Here is a 21,806-nt window from a genome sequence, read left to right on the forward strand (position 1 = left end):
ACAGCAACGTGATGATGTAAAAAAATAAAATCTTTTTATTGTTTGTGATAATAAGATTTACGAGACATTGAAGCTATATGTAAATGTACAGTTGTCCATTTATCTCGTGTTAGTGTTCTTGCGAGTAACAGATTGATCGGTGTAAATTGCATACGCATTATGCACCAGGTAATTGCCCATTTATCTCGAAAGACTGGTTTACAATCGCACCGCGATACACATATATAGGTAGACAATGTATCCGAAGACCAGCGCTGTGTGTCTTGTGATTTATGTAGTGTAAAAGAGCAGTCGTGTTAATCGTGTAATTAAGTCGGCTACTGATTTGGCGCACCGATTCTCCCGTGATGTTTCACATTTACGACGACTGTGTTGCAAAGTTTGAATTTCAAATGCAATTAATGCCGAATTAAATACTATGCTAATCTCTCGTGCATGCATATATCTATAATATAATGCTCAAAAGCGCAATGCGTAATACCGGATTTCAATATTTTAAACGTAATATCGGCTCCTTTGACAGAATTAAAATTGGACTTAATTATTAATATTTATGAACTAGAACACAGAATATATAATAATATATAATAATATATAATAATATATAATATTATATATTATATATATAGAATATATAATATAATATATATTATATAGAATATATAATAATTAATAATCTTCTTTTATATACATTATACATCTTCTTTTATAATATAAAAAATTTAATATTTTTATACTCATCGTTTTCCTTCTGTCGCTGTATCGCTACTGATTTTAATTTTTTTAATGCAAGCTCGTTTAAAATGTAGGTAAATATGAAATATAATCATAATGATTAGACGACTGTAAAGTTCGCTGACAATCAAAGAATCCTAAAAGCTGCCTTCTCTCTTTTCTTTTCTTTGCTCTTTTTTTTTTTATTGCATTTTCTCTCTCTCTCTCTCTCTCTCTCTCTCTCCATCTCATCGAATATATTCGAGTGTGTGCGTGACGTAGATGTGTCGGTAGTCGGTATTGAAGTGGAGTGGCAAGTCAATAACCCCGAGCTTCCGAGCGGCGGTGCACTCGAAGGGCTGTCAGTCGAACCGAAAGCTCTCCTGGCTTTACGACGTTATCGTCCGTGTGCATTTAGCGTCGGTCAGCGATATGCGACGGTCACTGTTTCCGGTATTAAAGAAAGTGCACTTTGGCCCATGCTACGCGCTAGTTGCCACGAGCGCGACGCGATTAACGATCTGCGATGAAAAGCGCCTCTGTCGCGGAAACGCTTGTTGAGCAAGCGCTTTTTCTCTCGGCACACAGTTGGATCGAATCGTATTATTTTTCTCGGTCGTTGATTTGCAAGTAATATGTAAAATCAGATTCCGATATTTTTCCAATTTTTTGCTAAATTATCAAGTAACTTTCATTATAATTTAATTTCTTCTTTAATTTAACTTTTACGATTGTTTTAACATTAATATATTGTATTATAGTATATATATATATATATATATATATATATATATATACTATAATACAATATATATATATATATATATAGTATATATACAAAATATATATATATATATATATATATATATATTATAACAACATACATATTACAACAACATATTTAATTTATTGTTGCGCATCCTCAGATATTACAATAAATATATTTGTTGCGCTCAAAATAATCTCATTTCTTCTCGATTAGATTATGCTAAAATCCGATACACGACTAAAGTTCGATACGATCGTTACACTTGATATTTCGTGACGCTGTAAGTCCGCCGAAGTCGATAACAAGATTTATCAAGACGTAGGATAATGCTCCTTGATCTTTTGAGCCCGGTTTACTGCACCTTCTTGGAAATAAATGGTTTATACCGGCTTCGTTGACTCGCTTCATCCGGCAACTTAATTAATTCGCTCGCACACCGTGCGTCCGCTCTCAGTGGCGATTCTGGAAGCGGGCTCGCACCGCAATACACATGCCATTGTTCTATTTTCTGGCCTGCTAGGAACGCGATAATTAGTTGGCTATGGCTGGTCGTTCGGCTGCTTGTTCAGTTGCCGTGCAAACAGCTGCGGAACAATCTCTGGTGTTCGATAGGATTTAATGATGAAGCAAGACCGCAATCCCATTCGTGATCTCTCGGCCGTGCATATTTGTTTCACAATGTGTGATGGTAACGCGGCCAAGTTAATCTACGTTCTGCAACAGACCGCATTCTCCTTTCCTCGCAAACCAAACGACGGACCTTTCAAATCGAATGTTAAATTTTCGAAAAGTTTAATTCTCGATCGATATATAACAGTTAGATAAGTTACAAAATATTTTAGAATAATATATGATTAAATACAATTCTCTCTCAATAATCTTTCAAAATAGCTTACATATGTGTGTATGTGTGTTTTGATTTTTAATCTTTTATTTAATTGGCATAACATAATTGTAAGTTACTTTATTCCTTTGATTTTGAATAAAATCTTGCGATAAATTTTTTTATTGTATAACATTTTTCTTTTTTTCCTTATTTTTGACCAGAATATTTTTCTATAAATAAGAGAGAATGATTTAGAAATTTCTCTAAAAGAGAGACAACTCAAATTAATATGTACTCAAATTTTTAGAGAACTTTTCCATTTTTTAGAGTACCTTTTATATTTTTAAGTTTGCATAAAAATAAAGAGAGTGTTAATATTATTCATTTTCAGCATATTTGTTTAAAAAAAAGACGAAAAGTATACTTTTTATATATTTTTGTATTTGAAAGATACAGTAAATATCTTTCATTCCAGGATTGAAGGAATAGAAGCGCCAAGTTATATTATATCTCTGCTCTTCCCTGGCGTTTAATTTTAAGAAACAGGAAAATCCCGGCGCTTTTGCGATACTCAACGTTCGCTGCTTATACGACTTATTCCTATGTGTGAGCTTTATACTTTATAGGTTGATAGTGGAGCTCAGTGTTGATGTCGGTTTTATACGATAGATTCAATATAATGTTCGCGAGTATCTTTTTCACACATTGCTTTAAGTTTATAAGGATATTTTATGTTAAAAATTCGTCCCGTAATGTAATTTTAATTAAAATTTTGTATTTTATATTTGATAAATGTATTTCTTTTCTTTTAAAAATTAGATTATATGCTGATATATACAAATACATTTATATATCTAATTATTCAATAATTAAATTGTACATAAAATTTTAAAGAAAAATTATGCAAAATATAACAAAACTTAAAAATAAGAAATAAATGATTATGAAATTTAATTAGTATTGTTAAATAGCTTTTAAATCTAAACTAAAAAATCTTGCAAAAAAGAATAGAAATATTATCTTTAAATGACTTTCAATCTTTTTTATCTCATGAATTATATTGGAAAAGATTTATGTTCTTTCGTGCCGGAAAGCATTTCGCATAAGTGTCTACTTATATTCCGATTTAAGGATACTCATCTGAAATATTATATATTTGGAATAACAATTTTTTACATAATCGTATCTTGTTGCTCGCAGCATTAATAGCTTTTTTCAATTTTATCTTAATATTATCAGTATTTAAAAAACGGTATACGTATGAGTAATACTTTTTAAAGCTTTCTCTTCCGTAGAATCGGAAAGTACGCGGAGCTTAAAAAGGATGCCCATATATAGGTGAGAGCGTATTGAAAAGTCGAGAAACCAATTCGAGCGACATAGATCCAAAGCTACCTCTGGTATTGAGTATCTATTCAATCGGTCCCCACGGATCTGATTTCCGTTTATTACCACGTTGCTCGAACAGTCTCACATCTTCAGTTAAGCGAAAAATCGAAGCGAATATGAAAGTAAAAATAATTTTACGGCTGCATTTTATCTAAAAATGTGATGCACGTATACATGTATTCATTCGCAATATGACAAATAAATTGATTTTTGCATATGAAGTTTTTAATTTGTTATACCTTATATCTTATAATTTCTATACATATATTGAGCTGTCATTATTTCTCTTCAAAACTTACATTTTGTAATTTTTTTTTAATTAATAATTTTTAAAGATTTGATTGCGTAATATCTATTTTTTTGTAATAATAATAATAAGATAAATAAAATAATGCGATATACGAACTTATTATATATGAACTTTATTTATACTCTGTATGAAGGAATGAAGTTTCTAAAAATTTATTTTGAAAAGACGTTAGTTAAGCAATCTATCGCTGTTTTGGAAATACGTCTTTCACACAGATATTTTCGCGAGTAAATAAAAAGACTGATGTATTGTTGAGAGAAGTGAAACTTTATGATAGTTTCGCTGCGGAAATTTGAGATGAAAATGTCGATAATTTTCAAAGCATATGAGTAAAATACAAAATGTTAAAAAAGTTTGATTTGTTTTAATTTAAGAAATTGACAGGAATTGTACTTTCTTGCTTAATTATTCCGATGATTCGAAAATATCTGTACATATCTTTTACATCTTTCGAAAATATCTGTCATATCTTTTTACAACATTAAAAATAATATATGATTGTTTTAAATTCCTATTTTGTATTTCATAAGAAATTCAAATTTAAACTCTATTGTATAAATTGTAATTGATGTTGTAGTTGATGTTTCTAAAATAATCGCAGATATTGGATAAATATAAATGTATAATGATGTAAATGTTAAGTTATTTTCGAGTTTATTACATTACTGAAAAGTTGATTAGCGCATATATAATATAATAAAATTTAATAATATATAATATAATAAAATATAATAAAATTTTGATCATGTTTAGTACTGTGACAGTTAGTTAGTACTGTGACATAAACTTGAGATATTTCTTTTCGATCTAATAGAATAATCGAAATTCTTTAAGATTACAATTACATTATAATTGCATACATTGTATTTATGATCGATATTTAATAGAAGATAAATGATATCTTCTTTCTTATATAAAATAATGAAAAAGTTATTTAACTTAACTATAAGTGACATTTGACTTACACATCATTTATTTGCATTTTGGTAAGAAATATATATAAAAATATATGTTTGTTTAGCTTATAATGCATTATTAAAAACAATTCGCGATAATTAAATGATTTACGCTTTTTTATATAAAAAAAAGTTGTTATGACTAATGTTATTTATATAATTAATTAAATAACTGATAAAATTGTATTATTATTGTATTATTATTATTAACAATGATATATAACGTATTTATTGTAATATATTTTAATTGAATAATGATGTAATGATATTTTCTACGATGTATTGATATTTTCTACGTTTTTTCAAATATTTTGCAAGAGCAAAGGAATGCAAACGCTATTAATTTTATCATACGTTTAATTTTATTGCATACATAACACATAACTTTCCCAGTATCTAAGCATATAACTCCTTGCAGCGCAGCCATTTATTCTTGACAGACTAAGAAAGCTGTTAGTTGTACAGCGATATAGAACTCTTGAAGAGATGTTAATTTTGAACCATCTGTCACAACTTTGAGATTATATACGTGCGCACTTGTGAATATACGTGTGTGCAATCGGCGGAAATTATGACATAAATCACACATTCTTCCATCTTATCCGCATCTTTCTCTCACTATCACATAGTCAATTGTCAATTTTTCTCAGCATCGTAGAGCTCGCACCCCATCAATAAGATCGCTCTCAAAGAGATTTGCCAGCGGCGAGCGATGGATGGAACGCGATGGATGATAAATATAGGGTGGCGTCGGGGATAGGGGAACGTGTATAAAGCACTGAAAAATTGACACCACCCAGCCGAGGTAACGAGCGATCTCTGTGAAGTATATAACGTCAGTCGTTAGGAGATTTCACCCTTCTCCCCTTCTTTCCGCTTCGTCTTCGCGCGCTCTTCCCTCATCTCCTCAGATCTTCTTACCATCTCTCGTAACATCTCTCCTCGTACACTCTTTACACTCTCTTCGTTTTATTGCGAATACGTGAGAGATTAGCGGATTAGCTGTGTGCTAAGCATTGCTGATCAAAGAAGTGTCTTTGGATGTAGAGACCATCATCGTCTTGGAAGGAAACTTTCTTCCTATCGTAATATTTGTGTCTTTTGCAAGTAGAAGAAAGAAGAAGAAGAAGAGAGAGAGAGAGAGAAAGAGAGAGAGAGAGAGAGAGATTGATCATATAAAAAAGCAATTTCGAGTGATCTTTATTGTCAAGATGTCAAACAATTGTAAAATTAAAAGAGATTACAATAAGAGATGAGATTCTGCGATTTTCCTCGTTACAAGAATCGTTCATTCCGTTACTTTATCAATGCACAAGTGGAAGCTCGTAACAAGAAACGTGCTCATTCACGCAATCGTTATTGACAGCGAGAAGTAGTCTTGCTTTTCTACAATAACGGTCGATACTGAGGCAAGATCTTTATTAACTTTCCAGTTGAATCAACACGCAAACTATTTTTCCGTATCCGGCGCGCGCTGCATGGATAAGATAAAACTCCAGGTGGGATAAAACCACTTTCAATTTTCCCTTAATACCAAGGATAGAGTCTCGTGTACCGTCGAGTTACAGGCAAAAGCGGGTGTGATTGCCACTGGAGCCTCAGTAGTAAAGGAAAATCATTTCACGCCCCACTTGTCTCGCTGCTTTCCGCCTTCCGCTAAGGATAGATCGTTTCGCATCTCATTAGCATTCTGTTCTCCACAGAAATGCTTTACCGTGATGAATAACCGTTTACCGCATTCATGCGTCGATACATTTTTTTTTAATAATTACCACGCGCGTCCTAATGTAGCACCTTTGATATCAAATTAATCCCTACAACTTTTAATATATGTCACGACAGGGAATGTAACAAAACTTGAAAAATATTTATCTTGCGATATATAAACTTTTTTCTCGCGCAAAATCACCTCCCTTCGTGTAGATTCTATTTTGGTACGTATTTTCTTTGTGTTTGCCTAATATATCAATTATTTCCCAAATTAAAACGTTAAACGTCATTACCGGTTGAGAAAGATTCGCTTCCGGATTTCTCTTGTCCTCGGTTCCCTTAATGCCGAGAATAAATGCGTCCCGTGTATCTCGATGAGCGTCGCGCGAAGGCGACGTCGTAACCCGGACTGGTAAAGGAAAACCATTTCACGCCCGACTTGGCGGCTTCTGTCCTGGCGGGAGTAGTCGATCGTTTCGCGTCTCGTTAGCATCTCATCCATCGCCCGTGTCTGCCTGCCTGTCGGCCGCCGCCGGGCGAAATTTCGCAGTGCCGTGCCGTTCCGTTCCCTCGGGCGCGCTCCTCCTCTTCCTCCTCTTCTCCTCGTTCTCATCCATTCACGATCTATCGGAGAGAATCCGAGATTTCCTCCGAGGAAATGCGTGCGAGACTAGCGCGACAATATATTTCGCGACGAATAAAAACGCGTGCCGATCGTAAACTCGTGTCAACGATAACGAGCCTCCTCGTTGACGAGCGTTAATTAGGAAACGGACGTGCACCGTTTGAATACGACTTTTCCATTTTGGCAAAAACGGATGCGAGCAAATTGACGGCTCGCAAAAGTGGACTGCACGAATGTTTGCATTTATCGAGCTGAAATTTCTTTCGTCCCTCTCGAAACGCGCATTCGAAGCGACTCGATGAATTATCGTTGCGGAAAGTCCTTTGTTAACCGCGTAACGCCTTTAATTAACGTGCGTTATGTTTTGCAAAGAGAATTACAAAAACAAGTTATCTCTGATATATATATTCTTCATTATTACGCGATCGCAATCATAGTAGAGTCTTATTGAAATTTAATCTTTCCTCGGTGGTGATGCTCGAGAAATGCTGCAACTTCTCTTTTATGCAGAAGATAATCTTCTTAAACGAAAAATGTTAATTTATACTTATTATAAATTTTAATATGGATATTTATAAATTAAATTTTACAAAATGTTTATTATATTGTAATAATGTTCAATTATTTTACGTCCATTTATTTTACGAATTTGTCATCTTTCTTTTCTTAGTCAGTCATTAAATACATTTTATTTGAAGAATGATTTATTCTTCTATTATATTATATCTTCTATTCTTTCTATTATAGTGAACGTAGAGTACGTTTACGTAGTAAAACTATCGATATCTTTAAGATTTCAAGCATGTACGGCGATACTTCATAGTCGAGAGGCTGTCGGAGAACTTATACGTCGATACATAAGTCCGGAATTTATTCACGATCCTTCGATATACTTCCCGGGAAGTATCCTCGCAAAGTAATCCACGTTGGGGCAAAAGGTAATTTAGTACTTGTTTTAAGTCAAGCACGATGAACATTTTCCCAGGATATAATAGGGAACTCTGCGTTGGACTTTTATCGTGCGCGCGTTAAAGCGACGAAGTTAACCTCGTGCCGATATAGTCGGCAATCTCTGCTTTATAAGAAGCAACATTTCTTTCCTATGCCTTCCTCGCCGGGGATATTTGCATTTTAAAAGAATCCTTCCCTATTCCATTCAACCAACGTGCTGGATAGACCCCCTTGAAAAATTCGAGACTGTCAGGCTGGATGTCAGACCACCCCTCATGTCAGTTCACTGTAATTTGTGGCGTCCGTGATAAAATCTCGACGAGTCTACCAACGAGGGTCACACCCAGGACGTCCCAATCATCAACCCCCCTTTGTGGAAAAAAATAAAACGAACTGTATAAGAGAAATAACTGGTCACCATTAATCTCATTAAATAGGTGGTAATTAACAGGGATCTCTATCGCGGTATATTAATGCGCAATTAGTAGGAAACACAAGAGCAAGATTTTAACTCTTAACTTTTACTTTAGTTGGAAAAGTTTGGATGACTTTTACGATATCTTTTTCTGAAAATTTAAACTAAATTTAAATGACTTAAAACGCGATAGATCCAGACTCTTATGATATTTATTCTAGATTACTATTGCAAAAAATATTCTTCTTTGAGCCATAATTAAGTTTCTTCATTTATTTTTGTTTCTATTATTTTGCAAATCGATCATTGTCTATTTTTTAAACTTTTAGAACTTATGTGGACAAATAATTTTGTAATTACATTGTGTCAATGATTATATCAAAGTAAATATGAGTACTTTTTTTTAAAAAATTTACTATAGTAATTTGGCGGCGCGTATCACAATTCGAAATCACTTTATTATATTATTTGTTTTTGATGATTTATAAACAAAAATATAAATTCTATAAGGACTGTTGTTCGCGGTGGAATATAATTCCCCGGTTTTACATAAACTGTTTCGGCTGTTCAAAGAATTTGTAAGCGACCGCTTTCCATATCAAAGGAGCGCAGACACCGTGCCAATTTTGCATACAACCACACAGCCCGATCGCTCGCGGGTTCCCCACGTTCGTAATGAAACATTAGACGGTCCTTTTGTACCTGCGCTTCCATTAGCTTTATATCAATTAGCGGATAAAAGTTAATTGGCGTTTCAAGGGCGGAACAATTTTTTTCGGCTTCCCATTTGCACTGCCATTTACGAAAGTCTAACGTCCGTGGCCGCGGGCGAGAGACAGGAAAAGGGTGACTAAGTAGCCCAATAACGATAGGGCTTTGCATTTCATAGCTTACGGTCGGAAGCCAGCCGTCGTAAGAGGAATTTTAGGCCGTCTCGGGGCGAGGGGATGCTCAAAGACCGTGGAACGGCAAAGTGAAATATGGCGAATTTGCTTTGGAAATTATTGCGACAAGTCTGAGTGGCACTTAGGGACTCCAATTACACACGCGACGCGCGACAAAATCCGCGTTTGGATCTACTTGCCATTGTATGAAGTTTTGCTATTCTCATGTCGAAAATTGGATTCTCCAAGAGAGGAAAATACCACGGTGACGATGTAACGAATACACGGAAGGAACGTGCATGATAATAGCGACCGAGGAGCAAATGAGATCCGGGAATATCGGATCAACAACAAAATTTATTCGCAACATTAATATTGAATTCTGAAAAGAATACCCTATTACACTAGCGAACAAAAAGGTAATTAGGTTATTGAGTTTGAGGAGTTACATCGTAAATAAATTTATGAAATAATCAAGAAGTTTCAGGATTGGAAATAATTAAATCCTTTGGTGTACGTAGATAGCAGCTTAAATTATGGCTGAACTCGTTGTGAATGAACCTGGTCTTATTTACATATCTTCATCACGAACATGCAACTCTCTCTCTCTCTCTTTCTCTCTTTCTCTCTCTCTCTCTCTCTCTCTCTCTTTCACATGATGCATCCTTTCTGACGTATGATAGCATCTATCGATTATGTAAATAGATTGCTTGCAATTGTGATATTTAAAGGAAATATCGTTTGCCAACATATTTCCGAGTTAATCAAGTCAATTATGTTCAATTTATAGCAAATTATTTTAATTCGTGATCTGACGGCCTTGAAATTGTAAAATATTAAAATTCAGCGGAAAAAATCTGCATCAAGATAATTTAAATTTTTCGCAAGTTTTATTTTAATTTTTATAATAATATCTAATTATATTGGAATTCTCGCACGGTGCATTGTAAAAGTGTTGTATAAAAAAGCTAATCAAATTGACAAAAATGCCGCACTTTCGTCGATGAAAAATATACCAGTGTTATTTGCCAAAATTCGTTACTGAGTTTTTCGTACGCGAAGATTCGACCTAAAAACTTAGCGTTCCGAAGGCAATTGGATACACGACACATTCCGATTAATGTAGACAAAAAGGAGGAAGTCTTTGCCACGGGAATTCGTTTTCCTTCGAGCATTCACTGTTCGAATAGGTGCACCTGTTGCGCATTTGTTGCGCACAGCGAAACGCACAGCGGATTATTCTTTTTGGCGGCGCGTATCACCGCGTCAAACATCAAGCATTCGTATGCAAACGTACCTCACTCGCGTGCAATGACTCTCAAGCCGTTCTGAGATTTCACGTTCAAATTGCAGTTTTTTTCGCATCCCTACTTATCCTTATTCTACACTTCATTTTTTACAGACGCGATAAAGTTCGAGACAAATCACGAATAAGCTAATTATGAAATCAATCAATCTAATTAATTGGATATCATAACATTTCCTGATCGTATATATGTTTATGTAAATGTTATATCTTTTTTAAAAATAATGACAAATATTTCGTATCACTTAATTTAATAAAGCATACAAGTAAAGTAAAATTAACACTTTTATGATTGTAAAAATAATAATAAAAGAAAATTTGCATTTTTATTGATAGGAAATATATATTATAAAAATGAGAAACGATATTGTTTTGTTAGTGCATATTATCTATATGCATATTAAAGAACAAATTTATTCGAAAAGAGGACATGCATGCTGAATATAGTCGAATGTAAATTATAATTGTATATTTTATGGTTCAATAGATGCAATAAATACATGTATATAATATAATACATAAAGCATAAAAAAATATAAAAATAAAAATATTAAGGAAACACAAATTTAATATCGGTTTTAATATTATTTAGAAAAATTTCATCACAAGATTTGTTATTATAAACATTTATTATTATAAGCAAAGAATGTATGCATATACATTGTTTTCTATTAATCCGTGTTATTATATAATTTTGAAGATCTAATTATTCCAGTGAATAATTAACAATAACATAACGTCAATGTTATAATTTCCCACTCAACACTGTAAATACACATGTATTATATAACAGTTGTTGAGTGAGAAATTATAATATTGACGTTACATTAGTGTTACTTGGTTACTAGCAATTTGTTTAATTAGAATCTCACGAATCGTATTATACAGACTTGTGGGAAGTGTTTTTTTTACAGATCTCTGTTTCGGGATAAAATATATTTCCTTTACAATAGTTGAATTATATTTTTAAAATAAAATGTGATTGCTTTTAAATATAATTTTAAGTTGAATATGAATATTATATCACTAAGCATTATTGAATTAATCGCTCGTGTGACTCTTTCTTCTTTGTCAAACCTTGGTTTTTTAAACAAGCTGTCAATGGTTAAGAACGAGTGATCGTTTTCCATCTACCCTTCCACGCCGGAAAGCGTTGACGGCGTAATATACCGAAAGTGTACCGTCAGCACAGATTAATGGCGGGTCCTAAATGTTTTCGGTGGCGGTGAGCGAATGTTCACCAGCTGGGAAACGTCGAATACGCATACAGGATAGGCGAGACCTGAGGATAACCTATAGTCCGGGATTCTCCTACGATCGGCAAAAAGCGAGCAAGCAAAGGAAGGAGCTAATCTTTCCGCACCAAATACAGCGCCGACGAAGAGAATCACGTGGACGGTGAAGTCGATTGAACGCAGTGATGCGCGTGGTCTTGATTCTACAAGGAATTTCTCTCTGGGAAAATGGCAAGAAAACATCGCGTATTTATTGGTCGTTTCCCTGTCACATGTCCGTGCGAGGACAATTATTGCGTGACATATGATATTTCCCAACTTTACCAGTAAATAAAACATAAACTGACATTTGCAAACGTTTAAAATCTGTTTTTTTTTTTTTAGTCACTTGATGGTCGATATATTTATTCGATATAAACACGACATAAATTTATCTCCGATAAAATCGAAACGAGAACTCTGAAATATAAAGTTGCGTTATTATCGAAAACTATTCACCTATTTACCTTTGCTTTTTATGACTACTTTCCCGGAAGAGATACGTTCCGATAGAAACGTAGCAGTATAGCAGTGTCGGAGACATATAGATCTTATCGTCAAATATAAAATATCCTTTAAACAAACTGCTTCAAGTTGTGCTACGTTGCGAAATATCCAGGCTTTTACTCCAAATGTATAAGATCAGACGATGTTTAGTCGTGAGGATCTGCTGCATTACGCTCGTTTCGCCAGCCATAACTTGACAACGACAACGGAAAGTGCGATTTCACTTCCTCTAAATAAGAGCTTGCGCAAAGTTTTACGATCTTCGACGGGCACTCGAGACACGTCAATGACTTTTCAGCTTATTGACAGCTCCAAGTAATCCGAATACTTATCGGCAGAGATGCGGACTAAACGCAGGCTCAATTGTAGTCGAGAAAAACCTCCGCGCTTGATTGGCTCGCCTGCATTGATTTATTCCATTTGTATTTGCTCTCTCAAGAGAGCAGTTTACAAGTCACGACGTTTGATGGATTCGCCAGCGCGAGTTTATCGTAATTTCGCAGAACACTTCAACGACTAAGTCTTACGACGAAAGAAGAATAACTTGCTCCCGCGATTTTTTTTTTTTTTATGTTAATTGAGCATGTGTAAATTACGTTGTAAATTACGTTGTGCTGTTTGTAATAAATTGTTTTGATGCATACGAGAATACGATTTCAAACCCGTGAAATGGAATATTGTATTTAGGAATTGTCCATTATTATTATTCGTTATTGCATTGGAAAGTATTTGCGAAAGAAGACGGGTCGTTAAGGCGTAAACGCTGCGGCGTTTAAACGACTTTCAAAAACATTCCACTCTTCTCGCGGAGGCGAAATTACCGAGACTTGCTCTGAATATTTAACGTTTCCTTCGAGTTTCTTGGATACCGGGGAGAAGCGAATGTCTCGAGACAGACATACCTTTCGTCTCGGCATGCGCTAGTATTGCAACGCGTATTTAAGAACTCCCTTGTCCCGCGTTGATTCCTTCATTACCAGAAAGTGAAGTCTTTCTTCCTTAATCTCGAAGTTATTTTCTTTAAAGGGCGCATCCAGTCTCGCCAGTAATTAAATCAAATTTCGAGGGAATTTGCGCTCGCGACTTTTCTCCTACATACTGACACAACTTCAAAATATTTTTCAATCTTCAGCGCTCGCACATAATAGTATTTGTACACCGAGTACTTTAATATACTTTACTAAATAATTTCCTCTTTACCTTGCTATTCTGTGATTAATTATTATTTCGCGTTACGCAAAGAAAGTGTAGAAAGGCGTTTTCTTTGTTTAAAGAAGATAATATCTTATTAAACTTTACTTGAGTCTATTATTTTATTTTACCATGATAATGGCTTAATTGCTAACAGATGTTACAGATTATTAAAATTTAATTATCACATTACGATTTTACATGTGTTATGACTGTTTTTTAATTAAAAGCTTAAATGGACATAGACATATTTTAGTAATAATAATAATTAAAATACATCAATTTTAAAATGTTCCATTAATAATTATAATATAATTATTTAATCTATGCATAATATAAAAATACGTAATGTATCATCTATAACTAAATCAAAAGAATTTATTCTTTATAAAATGTAAAATGTGTTTTATTTAGTCATTTGTTGCTTGAATAACGCAAAAATAATTTCATTATGAATGAGACGTTGCAATGTTGCTATACAATTTTCATACAAGGAATAAATATCCAGGAAAAATAGCGAATTCAGTTTTGTATCATTCACTGAGCAATTCGTTTGCTTTCCTTCATTCTCTTTTTGATTTCAAAGCAGAACCAAGGACGCGTTCGCAATATTATGAAATTTTACGAACTACAAGCGAACTCGGATTCTCTTGGGGCATATATGGTGCCATGTGCTGCGAATGCGTTTCCATCTGCGTCTTGGGAATGTTTCCGGCATTATGTTTCCGTATTAACACCTGCTGTGGACCTTTGTCCCTTTCTGCCCGCGCATGTTCAGAACCTCCGGGTATGAGTTTTCAATGCGACTCGTATGTTTTCTAAATCCACCAAGGCATTGGGCGTAACCCCGACGATCCGAAGAAAATTTCTTTCTGAGACCCTATTCAGATACCCTTTTTGCACTGGCGAATAGCAGCGCAAATCTTTGGAAGCCATCCAACGTCGTGGATTACACGATCATTTCTTGAAAATTAAAGCACATCGTGCCAACTAAAAAATTTCCATTTTAGATCATTTTCTACTCTTAATCATCTTAAATTTACCTGGCAAGTCAGATACTTCACATCTAAATTAAGAAAATTTATATCTTAAATCTGGGATTATTTAAAGTTTGTATTTAATTTGAACACTAATGAAACTTATGAAAGCTCTCTTTATGCCGTAATTTATTCTCTTTTAAAATACGCAAGACGTATGACCATATGACTGTCTGTTATGATATTTAAGGGAAAAATATTGTTAACAATCTACGATGAGATTTTATTATCGCTATTGTAAAAAAGTTTAATTACGTGATTCGAATCAATGCAAACGTTATTGGGTCAAATGCGACTTAAGCTTTTTTCTTTTCATCTTTCCATTTTAAACGGTACATACGTTCTCCAAGCGTGTTGGGAAAGGATTAAACCCTTTTCACCTCGTTTCGAGCGAGCAAAAATATCTCTGTCCATGCTAATACCCGCTTGCGCGATATTTTGTCCATTACTGGCTGAATCTAAACCTTTAATCTTTATCGTAGAAATAAATAAAACATACTTAACGAACTTAACTACTAACTTACGATACAAATACGGTTACGATACAGCAACGTTATACGCTTGTACGCTTTTTTACCAATCTTGATTTGCACTCTAATCTGGTTTCTAGAGCTGTAAATATTATTTTCCTTTACGAGGCGTACAAAACCATGATTTCATTGCTAAATCAACGGTACTTAAGAGATGTTTAATGATAAAAGTAATTATCTCCAAAGCAAAATATACGTGATATATATATATATATATATATATATATATATATATATACACATCATAAAAATGTAACGGCATACAAACTTAATTTATTTTTGTCGGTTTAACAGAGAATAAGAGGAATGCATTCACACAATGCATTTAATGATGTATATCACATTTCAAGACGGCACGTTAAATCTTCTCATATTAATATGATAATATACCGCGCATGATTGCGTATATTAAAACAAAAATTTATGCGAATGTCTGAAAAATGAAATGCCGTACTTTGTGAAGAGACTTTCATATTTTCGGCAAGATTCGATCTTACAATTTTTCAACACCCATGGAGCAGCATACGTTCGTAAGAGAACATATAACCGTATTCGCAGAATGGCACGAGGACCTTTCTTCCCTCCAAACCTTTTTCTCTTCCCGATTCGCGATCGCGTTACATGGTTCTGGAATCTTTCCAAGGAGCCGGCTCCGCGATTTTTAGAGCGAAGATTGAGGCGAAAAGTGTATGCAAAGTACCTCCGGATTTTTCGAGATTCCTGATACGTTTTCGGAGCTTCATGTTACGATCTAGGTAATATGGATTTGACATAGTCTCTTATTGTTACCTGAAGAATTTTTTCAATGTTATATGATTTTCAACTGTAACAAGAATTAAGACATTTATCATCACATTAACAAAAAAATATTTTTGATAATATATACAATAAGAAATTATAATTAAGAAATATAATATGAAGAAAATTTTCTAAATCGTACTTTTTGTAAAAAATTTTAGATTTATTCAGACTAACTATGGTTTTTTACAATGATAAAAATTATTGTAAAATTAATAAATAAATATATTGCATATTTTATTATTGTTGACTATTACATTGTTTTTTATATTTATAATTTGGTTTAAATTTGCTAAAAAGTAAGTAATATTGAATAGATAGAAATACATAAGATAAATAGAATTTGATATTAAACAGACATTAAATAAAAATAGAATATTATTTAATAATTTTTATTGATTTATATATATATATATATATAAATAATTTTTATTGACTTATATATATATATATATATATATATATATATATATAGAGAGAGAGAGAGAGAGAGAGAGAGAGAGAGAGAGAGAGAGAGAGAAAGATTATAAGCTTCCAATAAGAGCTCATTGTGATGGACATGTTAAGCTTCCATATTTCCGATAATATTATAGTAAGATTAATGAATCCATTCAATTTTCATTGTTATTCGCGATATTTCTGACTTGTTTCTATTGAATCGTTTAATGCTACTCCAGAAAGAAATTTCTTTTATCTATTAACACATGTATCACATATATAAAAGAATGACAAACTGAAATATATAACAATATAAAAATAAATAAAGTATAAAGTATAAAGTATAAAATAAAGTATAAAAAAAATACGATGCATTTTAGTATGCTTGCTTTTAATTTTATATATTTAGTTAACAAATTGAAAAAGAACACAGCCTCGGCCGTATTATTAAATCTCATGGTATTATTAAATTTTCCGTCATGCCTGCGCCGTTTTACTCGGTGCTGCAGGTGCCGCCTGCGCTATATTTTATTACATTAAATCATACTGGAGATACAATTACAATTTCTGTCTTTAGAAAGCTTTGCACGTTTCCTCTTATTCAGCGACCTATTTCGAGAACGTCCCTACCATCCGTCTTGGCAAGGCCGACAGTACGAGAAAATTTAATGAACGTGACTAGATCTTATCGAAGCACGGCGGGAGTATGGCGAAGAAGTCAACTTGGAGCCGGGAGAGATTGGCATCGCGTACCACGTCGTCAGTTTATATAAGACAAACCTGACTTTTACGAATTTTCGATGCTCGCGCCGAAAAGTAATCTACTGCAGTTTGCCTCATTCTTTTATATCGCCTCCCTCGAATAAGAATTATTCACTACGTCACTCTTGTAATTTAACTTGGACTGTATAAATCGCAGTTACAACTTTCTTCGCGAGGCGCTCTTCAAGTTTACAGTTTTTTTTCCAACGTGTGTTTAAACAGCATTAATATCCTTCTCGGTTCTTTCTCCCTACGGCTTACAATTTATCACCGATGTCTTAATATCGCTAAACCGAGAAATCTGTGGTGTTCTAGGGTAGCTTGTAAAAAAATCGAAGCGGATACAACGAGTCCCAAATGAACGGAGCTCGCGGACGGGAAACGTTAACTTATAACCAAATTTACCGACGTCTACTTTAGAGTGTTTATGCCTCTCGCGGGAATACCCCGGATACCGGACGATTTGCATCGTTAGATTTTAATTACGCATAAGTTCCGGGCGCATTAAGAGTCGAGGGCAGAGCGAAAAAGGGGAGAAAAATGGGATAAAAAAAAAAGCGAGTTTCAAGTACATTAAAGCATCTCGCGGGTTTCCTAGGAGATTCGACGTAGACAAACGGTCGGATTACTTCTCTCGCGAAGCGAAAAGCGCGGCCGAGTAGAACGGCGAACTACTACCTTTTTTTTTTTTTTTCAGTTTTCAAAGCTGACTCCGAGTTGCCGACCAGGGCTTAATCAGTTGTTAGCCCAACCTGGCCAATTGAAAGTTGGCGAAAATTAAAGGGGAGCTTTGAAGAGACGTATCCGACTAATCTCCCTCGGAGGGACTTGTGATTCGCGCGAGCGATTAAACCGCGTCGCAAAATGAGGAAAGGAGTCGTACCAGGAAGTTACGCTCTCGTACAAGCGCCGTTGTAAAACTAGCCAGCGTGCAATGCCGCTCTGTAAATTGCGGCTCTCATATGTTGCGCTTTCCGCCCCTCGTGGTGTCGCGTAAAAAGTCCGCCGTACGGACGACTTTAATTTACGTCGTCCTCCGACAACGATAGCACGTCTGAGACTAAAAACTATTCCGCTCGCCCGTTTGGTAAATCTGATTAAATGCGACATCGCACTCGCCTCTAAATTGCTCACCTGAGACGTTAACGCTACATCTCATACTACATGCTTGTAATTTATACCTTATGATATCCACGTCTGAGGAAACAACGTTGCTCGATTATAAAATGATTGCAGATTTTATATTATATAATTATTGTCGCACTTGTTTTCTTTTTTTCTCCGATGAAGAATATTCTCTCGTAATACTAGGTAGAACACACATTTATTATTATATTGTTCATTAAACGCGTTTCGGAGATGACAATTACTATTGAATCTTTTTTTTTTTTTTTTGTGAATTGCAATGAGTACGCTCGAGTACGATCAGATTTTTCAGCGATTTTACGAGGTCACTAATTGAAGCGATTACCGGTGATTCCTTGTTACAGAGGCACCTCGTGGGACGTATCTGCTGATAGATGGCCGCCGGCTGGATCCAGGAAACCAGTTTGTGCCGGTGAAGGAAGGCTCGGAGCTCACTCTTGAATGCGCGGCCGAGGGTGGAAATCCACCGCCCATCTTGGCGTGGGGCATGACCTTGTCTCAAGCCACTTTAGATGGCCCAGAACAACCACCGGACAACCTCACCGTATTGCCCTCAACATCCGGCAGGCGCAGCGGAGCTTACCTTAAGGTCTTGAGGGGACATCACAATGCCACTATCGTTTGTGTCGCACGTCATATTACGTTGATGATGCCGATGAACGCCAGCATTCTGCTTGACGTCCAATGTGAGTATATATGAAATAGTCGACAATATGAAATTGCATTGAGTATTATATTTGAGATAACCGTGTTTTAATGCGAAAACGACGAATAGAATTAATCTTTTATTTCTTTATTTTTTCTCTTGCAAAATTTTTTAAATAAATTTAAAAGAGCGATATTTTTCTAATTTTAGTTAATAAAATATTGGAAAAGAGTAATCGTTATTTTTTTGCTACTTTCAATTTTCAACAATAAATTTCTTAAGCCACTTTTTTAATATTTGTAGTCATATGATGTATACTTCTATTTATTTAACAATAATTTAATATATTATCTTTAAATACAGATATAAGATATTGAATATTAAACCAATCACAAAACCGAATACATTTTAAGATCTTCAGATATTACTTGAAATAGTCCTGAAATAAAAATACTATAAATAGATTATAAAATACCAATTTTAATAGAAAATCTTTAAGCGTTATTTCTGTCGATGTAGAGTTGATAAAAAATTAATAAAAAATGAAATGATTATTATTTGTTTTCCTTTCTGAAGATCTCTCTTATTTTTGGCTTGGGATATCTGTATAATTAGACTTTTCTACAAACTCATAATAAATTGGTATGCCAGAATACAGAAATAACAAAAAATAATCAACAGTTATTATACATATGCATGGATTTAAATTGCATTTTGAGATAGAACGAGCGCGAAATAATTCCGGGTCGTTTTTACTCAGGGATCGACGGGCACGAGCCGGTGAGATTTCCGCGATATTAAACCTAGTTGCGCCATCATGTCGGAAATGAGTAACGTGTGTCGCGGCGAGGGTGGCAGACAAGCCGCGTGCCCATCGAAACTGAAATATAAACTTAATTAAGTTTGAAACCGACGGCACTCTCGACTTGTTTTAAGCTTTCCCGCGAACCGGGAAGAAGCGACGCCGCGTTGTATAGTTGAGGTGCGACGACCGTGTTACAAGAGCGGCATAGGAAGCGGATGGTGACGGCGTTGGGGAGAGTCGGGGAAATGGCTCCGGGGATGACACCGTGTATTATGCGACTTGGAGGTAGTTTATTTTGCGTCGTTGCGCCTCTTTCGCCACTGCAGTTGCGGTTAGTCGGGAAGTCTCCTCTCGACTTGCCCTACGCCGCCCCTGCCGGGGAGTGGCCCAAGTCGCCGAAAGAAGCTCCACCAGCCGCTTTCGAGGCAAACTCCGAGGGGATTAACTCCGTAGCGCGAACAAAAACCGGTGGAAGCGTGCGAGCGCGCGCTCGCGCTCGCGCCATCCGTGCGCCCTTTTTACTCCACGTCGCCTCTTCGGGCGTTTAGGGGAGGCTCGTCGAGGCGAGACCGCGAAGATATATCACCCGAAACTGGTTTCCTCCTCCTTCTCTTTTTTTTTCTTTAAAACGGAAAACCTTCTCAGTCATCTCGTTTTCGTTCCTGCGAGTTATAGAGTATAGTATATACTGACTCTCACTCTCGATCAGCATTTTCCAAATCAAAAATAAATTTGAATGGACTTTTCGAATATTTATTTTCATTTTGGATGAATATATTGTACGCGAAAAATATACGAAGAGATTGATTTTGAATGAGACTGAGAAAAGTTTTGAAAAAAGTGACAAGTTGCATTATGATTAAGAAATAGTTTTGCAATATTTTGGAAATATTGTTTATATTTTAATAATGATTTACGAACGTCTGCGTATTTATTTTTCGAAGAGCAGCGTCTTGTTACGAGCTACAGTTTGGGAAACTCTGCTTTAGATTATACGGAAATTGCCTCGAATCTCGCCGTCGCGGACAGTTCTTCTTTGTAATGGGTGTGTGAGGGGAGCCTATTGTACGCCGACGTTATTTCGCTCTTTTAATCCCTTCACGCCTGTCCGAGCGCCGCGTCGTCCGGCAGCCCGAGGCTGAATGAGCTTCTCGAGAACTTACTCCACGAAGGAGAAAGTTCGCTGGGAGTCGTTTAACCGCTGGGGAAAAAAAGCGACGAGATATACCAAGACATGTGAGTTTTCCACCGGGGATTTTCAAGGACACGCCGATCGAGCGAGCGTGAGATTAATGTTGTCTTTCTGTAATAAACTAAATATTATTTTCTCGAATTAGAAATTTAGTTAATATTTAACAAATAATAATTAGATTTACTTTATTTTAGATCGGAGAACACGTGCTAAAAATAAAAGGAAATTAGACAATAGTTGATAGCCTATTTTTAATTTATTATTACTCATTTCTCTTCTCACGGTATTTTGTCTAACTCGATTTGTAAGGATCTCCGCGTTCATCATCGAATTTCTAGCAGGGAATACCTAATTTCAAAGACGATAGGGGCGCGAGCAGCCAGGCTGAAACGCCTCGAGGATGCAAATTTTCTAGGCGAACAGCTTGCACGCTCGACATCTTAGTGGGAAGAGAGGATGCGGGTGCCTTAGTGCGGGGGCGACAGTGACATCGTACGGATCGGTCGTACGGTCCTTCCTCTTTCTTTCTCCCTTACATTTTGTCGCGAATTTATTCCAGCCGTACTTACGTACCTCGGCTGTCGCGCGGAGACAGGACAGAGAAGGTACATTTGTCGGCACCTGA

The 21,806-nt window shown here is 35.3% G+C and overlaps 1 protein-coding gene across 5 annotated transcripts in view; it reads left to right on the forward strand.

Annotated features, from left to right (window-relative positions):
- tei (irregular chiasm C-roughest protein teiresias) overlaps positions 1 to 21,806 on the forward strand; it is a 317,350-nt gene that overhangs the window by 193,710 nt on the left and 101,834 nt on the right. For all 5 annotated transcript variants that reach the window (XM_089080500.1, XM_089080497.1, XM_089080496.1 and 2 more), the window contains exon 6: positions 18,883 to 19,224. In XM_089080500.1, the coding sequence (XP_088936626.1) occupies positions 18,883 to 19,224 (342 nt within the window). The remainder of the gene's footprint in view (positions 1 to 18,882; positions 19,225 to 21,806) is intronic.

The sequence above is a fragment of the Pogonomyrmex barbatus genome, unplaced genomic scaffold, assembly GCF_055798465.1.
Source record: "Pogonomyrmex barbatus isolate J1 unplaced genomic scaffold, ASM5579846v1 scaffold3, whole genome shotgun sequence".
Taxonomy (NCBI): Eukaryota; Metazoa; Arthropoda; class Insecta; order Hymenoptera; family Formicidae; genus Pogonomyrmex; species Pogonomyrmex barbatus.